The following is a 9,747-nucleotide window of genomic DNA, read 5'->3' on the forward strand; positions in this document are numbered from 1 at the left end:
CGTCCGACTGCTAACCTTATAGGCAAAATTTGTAGGACTGCTAAGGGGTTAAAAACTGATGCAAATGCCTGACTGTGAAGAATTAAGTCTTAAATTAAATTTTTCTTTCAAAGCATTGTCATGTTTATATCATAATATCATGACTGGGGAAGAAAATTAAAACAAATTAAAATTGTTTCACATTATTTTCTATAAATGTCATGGCTAAGTAGGGATAAGAGTAACACACCAGGAAGCATTTATTTTTTTTAAGTTCTTTTCTTTTAGGAGAATTGTGGCTTTAATTCCAGATCTAACTGTAAAGCTGTCCTTTGCTTCACTCGCTGCGATCCTTCGGCTCTCTGTATTTGTACTGGATGTAATCAAAGATGTCTTTCTCACTATCCACCAACAGAGGCTCCCCTGCCATACCTACAACAGAAGCACAAAGGAAAACAGCTCATGTTAAAAGCTTATAGTATGAATCACTGGTTGGTGATGAATGATATATATGTTGCTCAGAGCTAGAGAAGAGTTCAGGAAATTCCGTTTTTTTCCTGTTGTTTTAGTCGTTGTTGTTGTTTTTTTGGAACTAACACTCACCAGTGACCCCCAGTGGTCGTATAGTGTACTCGTTGAGAGTGAAGCCCTTCTCCAGTGCGTGGGTCCTCATATTTTTGTTGAAGATGTCACTGCCAGTAAAATACAAAACTCCACAGTAGTACTGATCCTTGGGAATTAACCTTTGAGAATAAATAAAAGACTGTCAGTGAGCAGGAACAAACTACATGTTAAAATATCAAATACAAAAATAGGGTTGCCTCTTTACTGTCTGTGCTGAATAACTGGGAATGCCTGGTACTTGAAAAACAGTACTGGCATTGTTTTAATTACAGCATCACAAATAGATCCCATAAATACACAAAATTAAACATAAGAGCATAGTGCTTAATTATGATTACACATAATCTTGACAAAGAATCCTGAAGCAACAAAATGAATCCCATGAGCCTGTATAAATGTTTCAAATGTAAATGACCAATTTAAAGAAGGGCACCTAATGTCAATACGTCTGTGAAGGTATTCCTCGTCATCCTCATCATTCTGCTGCAGCTGGCAGACTCCCTAGAAAAACAAGATCCAAAACATCATGACCACAGTCATGCGCTACAGCGACTGGGTGCAGTTACAGTACTAACTACATTACAAATCAGTACCTCCTTCAGTAAGACAGAAAATAAACAAGATGCCTCACAAGATGCCTCACCATGAACTTGGTGTCTCCTTTGGACAGTGTGTCAGTCACAAACCCGATGGACTCCAAATGCTCAACCACAGCATGAAGGAGTTTTGGCTGCAAAACAGAAACAGAAGAAAAAATAAGATTAAAAAGACATGTCACCCTGTAATTAAACTGAGTGATGGAGTTAAGTCTTACCTGCTTCTCAGTCTGAGAGGTGTAGTTTGGATGGGTCAGCAAAATATCAATATCACCACTCGATGCAGCACCTGGAAGTTATGAACAGTATTAAAAAGGCTCAAGTGGTATTGCAACCTAAAACCTATGGACCAGTAACTTGATAAGAATACCTCTCCTGTAGCTTCCACAGATTGTTCCAATATATTCTTGATCAACTTTCTCCAACTCTCCAAGAATAAGAGTCTGGGTAAATACAAGAAATCACAGTGTAAGGGCAGTCTGTATGAAAAAAAGCATGTAAAGATATTAGAAATATAAAAATGCTTGATCACCTCCATCTTTTCCATTTCAGCTCTTGGAATCCTTTTCTCAAACTCTTCAAAGTACCTAAAGACAGCAAAAAACAACTTTAATATCTGAAACATTTTTTCAATATATTTGAAATACATCAAACCATGATCTGGATGACCAAGAACCTACAAGACAACATCTGGAGAACATTTAGTCACACTTACTTCAGGCCAATCTGTTGATGATGGTTTAGCTTGTGCTCGATCTTTTTCAAATCTAAAAAACAAACAAAAAAACAAAATCAAGAATCCTTCTCATTGAAAATTATTCTATATTTACTTACTTTTTGGTCTTTGCCTATTTTTGTGGATTGTAAGTAGAGAGGACAGGAAATTAGAGAGAAAGAGAGGGAAAGAAATGCAGCAAAGGGCCACAGGTCAGCTTGAACCTTGCCTGCTGCGTTCTAGCCATGTGGCATGTGGTTGCCTGCTCACGGCACTAAGCTAAAAAAAGAAAAAATTATACTAACCACACAAAATATGTATCAATTTTAATTTGAGGCAAATGCTACACAAACCTTCTAAAGTCTTCACCCCTTCTTCAACAAACTTCCTTGCAGCAGCAGGTCTGAAGTGAACATAAAGCACATACAATGTTACAACAGAAAGTGAATAATATACTTGGTATATTTTAATTCTGAATATGAACATATAATTGTTTTTATCATAAGTACAGACTGAACATCCAAACAACCAAACAACATACCCAATTCCAGTAACTCTGGTGAGGAAATTGATGGAAGAGCTAGTGTCATCGTTTCGGATCTGTTGGAAGATATAAATGTAGCGCATCAGTCGGTGTAATAACTCAGTACATATACATAAAAATAACTATTAAAAAAATATTTTTACAGTGTGACATCAGTAATGTGATATCACATTCTTAGACTCACCTTTTCCAGTTTCCTAAGTTTGCCAGTTTGCAGAAACTCATCAATCTTCTCTGCTATTTTAGCTCCAACACCATCCTGTTGAAATGTGACAACAATCATGAGGCTGCTGCTCAGCAGTGTGATCTGCAGTGATTATGTAAGATGTGCAGAGAAGCTGTTGACAAACAGGCTACAACAGAGGCCATCACATAAACAGCAGCATGAGCACATTAGTGGTAGACAAAATAAATAATGACGGGGGTGCTGCCAGGTTTAACAATGTCATCGTGACAGTGAAAGTCACAGATTTTAAAGCACATGGAGAGGATCAAAGATGATCTCTGATTTGACAACATGCAAAGAGAAATCTGCTGTCCTATATGCCAATTCTTTTGTTAAGAAAGAAGATATTTCTTTCATTTATATTTTTTTATCTATCAGTCTGCCTATGACAACATATACAAACATACCAGTTTCTTGGCCTCTTCTCCATTTTTGATTTTGTGAGGGTACTTAGAAATCGTAGATGCTGCTTTCCTAAGCACAGAAAAAAGGGACCGTGTAAGTCTTAGCAAAAAACATATGTAAAATTGAATTAGGCCACTTTTTCTTTAGGTTAATTTCTTTTAGATCGTAAGTGTAAACATGACAATGCTATTCTACTTAGTGTATTGTATATTAAATTAACAATGTATCATGTACACCAAGCCAGTGATACAGCATACAGCAAAAACCTAATCATAAATCCAGAAAGTTTATCTTGCACTCGATGCTTTTCTGGTGGACTAGAACACTAGATCATAGTTCTCCTATTATAGTTTATCTTAATTGGCTACCTGCTAAATACAAAATCAAATTTAAAATCCTTTAAAGTCCTGAATGACTGGACTCTATCCTATTATGTCAGCAGAGTCCTTCACTCTCGGACTGGAGGCTTACTTGGCTTACTGGACCCTAAATAACAAAGTTGTAAAGACTTCAGCCATCAGCCCCTTTCCAGTGGAATCAGCTTCCAGTTTATTACTGAAGAGACAGTCACCCTCTCCACTATAAAACTTCCTTTTTGATAACGACAAGGCCTGCTCTGGGGCTTCCCATGATTCAGTTAACCTCTTTTAACACTTTATGTGTTATATACCACTAATGCATGTTATGATTCCTTTTTTACCACCTCCAAGTTCCTGTTGTTGTAAACAGGTCACTACAGACAGGCTCCCCGAACCTAGTTCTACTGGAGGTCTTTTTGGAGGTCCCCCTGTTAAAAGGGGGTTCTTCCTGTGAAGTGCTGCATATCCGATCATGTGGGGTTCACTCTAATAATGTAGTTTTTAGCAACTAAAAAAAAAAAAAAAGAGTTATTTCTCTTAACTCTAAGTGTTTTAAAGAAATTCTAATTCAATAAAATGTTTCTTTTAGCATGAGTCTATTCTTAGTCATATAAACGCTGTAATCTTTAATATGGGGGCGTTGTACTAACACCATCATTGATGGCTGAGTGGACGTAATACACTTGAAACGCTTGTTTTATGAAGACCAGTGACAGGGACAGGTTTTCACATAATTATGAACTTACCTGTATGCATTGTATTTGTGTATTGCTCTGTTGACATTTTTCTCGTAGTTGGCCAATTCTGGAAACAGAGGCAGTGTTAGGACAATGCAAGACTTCACATTTCCCTCATGCTAGTTTAATCTTCTGCCAATTCAGCTGAAGGTAGAAGGCATTTAAATGACAAGGCAGATAGCGAGCGAACCAAATCACACGTGTAAGTAATCCAGATAACTAGATCCAACAACTACAACTCCATATTTAAAATATTTTGATACCCGCTAGTCGTGCAAAGTTAGTTTACCAGCACGGTGGGTATTTTTATTCAATAACAGAACCCAACTTCCATGCTAGCTACGGTTAGCTGAGTTCAAAAATCTCTTAACGTACCGACGAGAAAGTCTGTTATTCCCTCATTTAGCGACTCCTGTGGCGCTTTCCTCTTGCTCATTTTGAATCTGACAGTCTCTCAAATAAACGCTGGAAAGATATATGGGCGTTTATGTAGGCACAAGAGCCTGAAGCTCGTTTTATTTCCAGCTAGCCTCCTACTAGCAGGTTGGCTTAGGCTAGCTCTCACGCCAAACAATGAACGATAATGTAGAGGGGGCGGGGCGTGCGTAAAACGTCATCGTTAGCCACGGCGTTCACGTCTGCTTCAACTAGTATAATTATAGTATAAATGTGACACAAAATGAAACGGAACAATCAAAATTTACTGAGTTCTAGTGTGTTTCTCTATTTATTCATGAAATCAAATTAACTAAAAAAAAAAAGCTGTAGTGTATTGTTTGGTAGGTTTTAATATTCCACGTTACAAAAATGATGTAAGTACGAACACAATAACTTCACAAAAATGTTCTTTATTATAAATTATTAGCAGTCACAATCATAAGTCATTAGCACATCCATACAAAAGAAATGACATCTCAGCAAATGACACCTAAAGATGCTCCGATAGTAAGTTTGGACAATATCTGCCTCTCTTTTCTACATACAAGTGAGCAGCATGTATAAAGGACAAGTTTCACGTAAGAATCGTATCACTTCAATAATATTTTGTTTTTTGTATTTTGTAATAAGCTTACAAAATTATTTAATCACATTTGAAAAAAATAAAAATTTCACAACAATCAGCGTAATGTTACCTAATGCAAATAAAAAATGAAAGTTAATCTCAATAAAGCAATACATTTACTTAGCCACTTCCTTCCCTCCTTTTCCTCGTGTGTTAGGAATCTATTTTTACAAAAACTCTGTCTCTGGAGAAAATTTTTATGGCTTCTTCAATTTCAGAAAGCCTACAGTCAAGTTGGGCCCGGCGTGAGCGAATACTCAGACTGTCAGCTTTGAGAGGCAGGGAGAGCAGCTCGGTCACCAGGGAGCGGTGGGCTGAAGAAAAAAAATGTCAGAAACACATAATTAGTGAGGCAAATACTGATGTTCATTCTGTACTATTTACTGTACTTACTAAGCTGCTGTTATTATGATGGATGGCTGAGCACCGGAGGAAGAAATAATAGGCTTTTCAACAGACTGACAGCCCAGTCTTTTTTTTTTCCTACAGCAGTGGATTAGTTTGCCATATTTATAGTCCAGATTGTTTGGCCAAACTGACGAAAAATCAATCCAAGAAAAGAATTTTACTAGAAACAAAATTGTTTCTGCAACTTAAAGGTGGTGATCCAACAACAACTAAGCCTTGATACACGCTTCATAAAAGACTTCCTGGATTTCTCAACACACACTCCAAAGGCTCAGCCACCACAGCCCATTACTAGATTTTAGGACTAATGTACAAGCAGTACACACACACACAACACTGCCAAGTTAAAAGCACTGTGTAATATCTTTAGAGATCACGGGCATTCCCGTGGCAGTTATCTACATGTATGAATGTAAGGGAGGAATCATACTCTCTTTTAGGGACTTCAGAGTCTCCTGTCTCTCATTCTCAGGCATCAAGGTGTGTCCAGTTGGGACCGTAGGATCAGGAGTATTCCTCCTCCTTTCTTCTTTCTCTTTACGCCACTGCTCCTTCCTTTCCTGAAGGCTATATTAGTGTCAATGTCAAAGGGCAGAGAAAAAAAAAACAAGGGTGTCAGAAAAGTCAAAAGTATCTAGTGGTGAAATATCATGAGCATTAAGCACACTGACACTGAAGATTTCAATAACACTCACTATTGAGGAACCTGGCCCTTGACTGCACTGGGTACAGGCTTATCTCTGAGGTTTGTCAGTGACTGGGACCGCCGAATCACAGTTTTTCCTGCAGTCCGGGCATTATGTTTTATGAAGTCTATTGTCTGACCTTGAACCTGTAACTGCAATTTAAACAATCTCTAGAAGCATGTTTAAAATGTAGATGTTGAACTTCCAATAAAACTTTAGCAATTCTCACTTGCAAGTCCAGGTCCTGTGTAGAGTTGCAGGAGGCCCGACGCTGCTCAGCTACACGTGAAGTTTTGGACTGTGGCCTTTGTGGGGAAGCAGACCCACCATAGGAATGCGCCTTCAGAAAGTTTTGACACTGTGGCTTAACACTTGGACTGGAAACCTTCACAAAAGAAACAGACTGGTCAAAACCTGATGAGGAAAAATGAAGTGCTCATGGACGGGCATCTTTCACACAGATATGCTTCTTGCCTGCAGCTGAGCCATCACCCTCGATGGGACATTCTGGTATTTTGAGGCGGTCCAAAGAGCTTTAACTGGAACAGCACGTGATTGTGCTCTCTCAGCCTCCTGCTCTTTGCAACGTTTCTGGATCTCTCGCAGTCGACGGACATTCTCTTTACCAAAATCATGCATCACTCGCTGTTCTGAGGGTAAGAAAGGCTGTCTTAATTTTCTTTTAACAAATGCAATGATTCAAATTCATTATTTTCATGCTTTCTATAATAAGATGCTAAAAAATACCAAAAGCTAATACATCAGTGTTCAATCTTAATAACTAGTAGTTTAAAAAAAAAAACCCCACTTACTCTGTTTTGGAACAGGAGAGATAGAAATACTGTCTATTTTTAGTAATTCCCCTACAACCCCTTTCTGACCTCGTTCCAGGATATGGGTAGCATTGGGGCTGATGCGGGGGTGTTGTGCTGGGGTACGAGCACTGTAGCAACCTGGGTACAACACAGGATCTGGAGCAAGGGGCCCTGAAAGCAGGGCCAAAGTACCATCATGGTTTCCCTCTAAACGACCCCGAGCTTGAGGAGAAGAGAAAAATAAAATAAACTTGTTAAAACTGGTTATTTGGTCTGGATAAACCAAAAATATTGGTTTATCCAGACCAACTCACCCTATGGCTCTTTAACTTTGTCTCCAGACCATTCAGCCTGAGCTGACCCTCTGATGGACTCATTTCTAATAAACAAACATCTTCAGCTGTGCACCCTCGAACTTGGCCTCCTGTCTTTTTGTTAGTGCCACCATCTTCAAAGTACAAATCACAGCAGGTCTCATTACTATCTTATAAACTTCCCTTTTCACTTTAGTTGCCATCCTTCCATCACAACCCCCCAACTCATATCTCAATGCTGCAATATCTAAATAAAGGATTGTGTTAAAAAAAATTATTACACCACAGTCACGTGGCTGCACCCCACCTGAAGCTGGTCGCTTGTAGTACTGGGGAAACAGAGAAGGATCCGGGGGAATTGGCCCAGATATAGACGAAGGTCCCTCACACATCTGAAAAAGACGATGTGAATTATTTGCTAATGTTACTTAAAAACACGTAAGACTGCTGATTTAATTTGGCCTGCACCTTTCTAATAAAAAGTAATTAACCCAACTCATATAGACTATACAGAAGAGCAGCTTCTGTACCTAATTCAGCTGATCGGAATACAGTGATTCTTCAGAATATAGTAGTGGAAATACATGTTCTTCCTCTGTTTCAGGGCTTGCTAAAGGCTAACTATTGCTATGTTAATTACCTCGTTGTAAAGTTATCTCCTCAACACCTTTTCTTTCGACGTATTCAGGATAAGATACAAAACACACACGTGTTTAGTCACGAATAACTTGCAGGTAATCTTAACGTCGCTGCAACCAGCTCCATTTAGGCTAAAGAAGAGACGGTAATCGATTTACCTCTGTCCCCTGTTGTTTATCAGTTGATTGTTTTCACGCACGCTGATGACGCCGGCACTTGTTGCAGTACTCCTCACCATGGCAACGGAGCAGGCGCACACAGAAATAGAGCTGCCGGGCAAATATTATTAATCGAAAAGCGTATACAGCGATCAAATTCCTGAAAGAATAAGACAAATACAAAGCGCTGGGCTTCTTAAAACACAATAGTAACTGTAATCAAAACTAAAACCTCTAAATGGTTTCTGCAGTTTTAAACCTTTAATCCTGTCGCTTTGTATAAGGAGGTATAGTGACCCTGCGTGTTGTCTTTCAGGATCAGCAGTACTCTCTTCTAATTAATTATCGAGCTACACTCAAAATCTTAACAATCCCCCTAATCTTAGCTAATGCAAAAATAAATATAAATATGACCAAATGTCTGTCAGAGCGTGCAGCCTAAGTACACAGGAGGTACCCAGTTTGCCTGACATGCTTAACTCAGGGTTTATAAACCCAATCATTCGAAGGGGACATTAGGTAGAGGTCATTGTCATTGACTCCAGAGTGCACTTCTAGTAAATATAGCAGTTTCACAGTTATTATTCTCCCTTTTTTTTTCCAGCACTACAGAGAATAAAACTTTTCACTAAGGTACTTGTACTGAGAGTATGTTTACCACATTTCTTTGTTACTGGAGTCCATGAACTTTAACAAAAATATGAAAGGTTAGTGTTTGTGGAATTATAGAAACAATTATTCAGTGTAGCAACCCTAATTTTCTAATATAGTATACACTTATATAAACAGAGTACTATGTGCACTGGGTTCTCCTGTAATAACATCCATTTCTCAGTAACAGTATTTTTAGCACCCAGATCTCCATTCTGAAGGTATATACTCAGAAACATATAATCTTACTTTCTCAGGGAATTTCACAATTAAAGACCACACAGATCACCATGTGTCCAATAGTCTTTAATAAAAGGAAAAACAAAACAAAACATCGTAGCAGTTTGTACTTTGGGTTTTGGATTTTGGGTTTCAGCAGAAAGGGTGGGTGGGGAGTGGGGTTGAAGTATCGCGTTATTTCTGAGAGAGTTGTAATAAAGCATTAAATCTTATCAGATTCTTCCAACCAAAGTCCCTCTATTTCTGTGAGCTGGTACATTTACACTGAAATCTCTAAATTATTGTCTATTCTCTCTCAGGCATTATATATCATTTCTCCCCTCCATTTTCTCTTAATGTATGAAGCTGGCCGTGTTTAAATATTTTTAGACTCTTATATACACTGGAATAACTAACCTCTGAGACCTCTTAGTTACATTTTTCAACATATCAACATATTTTTCTCTATTTCAAATGCTGCTGGGCATTAATTTATTCTCTAATGAATGATTAGGCCTGTGTGCGTCATGGACACAATGTGCATATTGCAAACATTTTATAATAAAAGAGAGATTTGGTGCCCAACGTCACTTGCACAACGGCCCCGCC

The 9,747-nt window shown here is 38.4% G+C and overlaps 2 protein-coding genes across 7 annotated transcripts; both read right to left on the minus strand.

Annotated features, from left to right (window-relative positions):
* Positions 1-261: 261 nt before the first annotated feature.
* Positions 262-4,778, minus strand: polb (polymerase (DNA directed), beta). Its single transcript, XM_005924391.3, has 14 exons — positions 4,561-4,778; positions 4,195-4,252; positions 3,092-3,158; positions 2,643-2,717; positions 2,456-2,514; positions 2,268-2,317; positions 1,915-1,966; positions 1,732-1,786; positions 1,570-1,642; positions 1,418-1,488; positions 1,247-1,333; positions 1,037-1,104; positions 583-722; positions 262-411 (listed from the first exon to the last, which is right to left on the minus strand). The coding sequence occupies exons 1-14, from the start codon at positions 4,619-4,621 to the stop codon at positions 317-319; spliced, it is 1,011 nt and encodes a 336-aa protein (XP_005924453.1). The 5' UTR covers positions 4,622-4,778; the 3' UTR covers positions 262-316.
* Positions 4,779-4,989: 211 nt separating this feature from the next.
* On the minus strand, positions 4,990-8,521 carry enkd1 (enkurin domain containing 1). Of its 6 annotated transcripts, none has more exons than XM_042220721.1 (9): positions 8,269-8,518; positions 8,112-8,138; positions 7,779-7,863; positions 7,155-7,379; positions 6,817-6,992; positions 6,572-6,727; positions 6,352-6,494; positions 6,087-6,223; positions 4,992-5,562 (listed from the first exon to the last, which is right to left on the minus strand). In XM_042220721.1, the coding sequence occupies exons 3-9, from the start codon at positions 7,861-7,863 to the stop codon at positions 5,402-5,404; spliced, it is 1,083 nt and encodes a 360-aa protein (XP_042076655.1). In that variant the 5' UTR covers positions 8,112-8,138; positions 8,269-8,518; the 3' UTR covers positions 4,992-5,401. The 6 variants fall into 6 exon arrangements, with proteins under 6 accessions (XP_005924456.1, XP_042076655.1, XP_005924455.1 ...); XM_005924393.3 differs by having other exon boundaries at positions 8,112-8,143; XM_005924394.3 differs by having other exon boundaries at positions 4,990-5,562; positions 6,352-6,488; positions 8,112-8,521.
* Positions 8,522-9,747: the final 1,226 nt, after the last annotated feature.

The sequence above is a fragment of the Haplochromis burtoni genome, unplaced genomic scaffold (assembly GCF_018398535.1).
Source record: "Haplochromis burtoni strain Fernald_Lab_line unplaced genomic scaffold, NCSU_Asbu1 Contig_54, whole genome shotgun sequence".
Classification (NCBI taxonomy): domain Eukaryota; kingdom Metazoa; phylum Chordata; class Actinopteri; order Cichliformes; family Cichlidae; genus Haplochromis; species Haplochromis burtoni.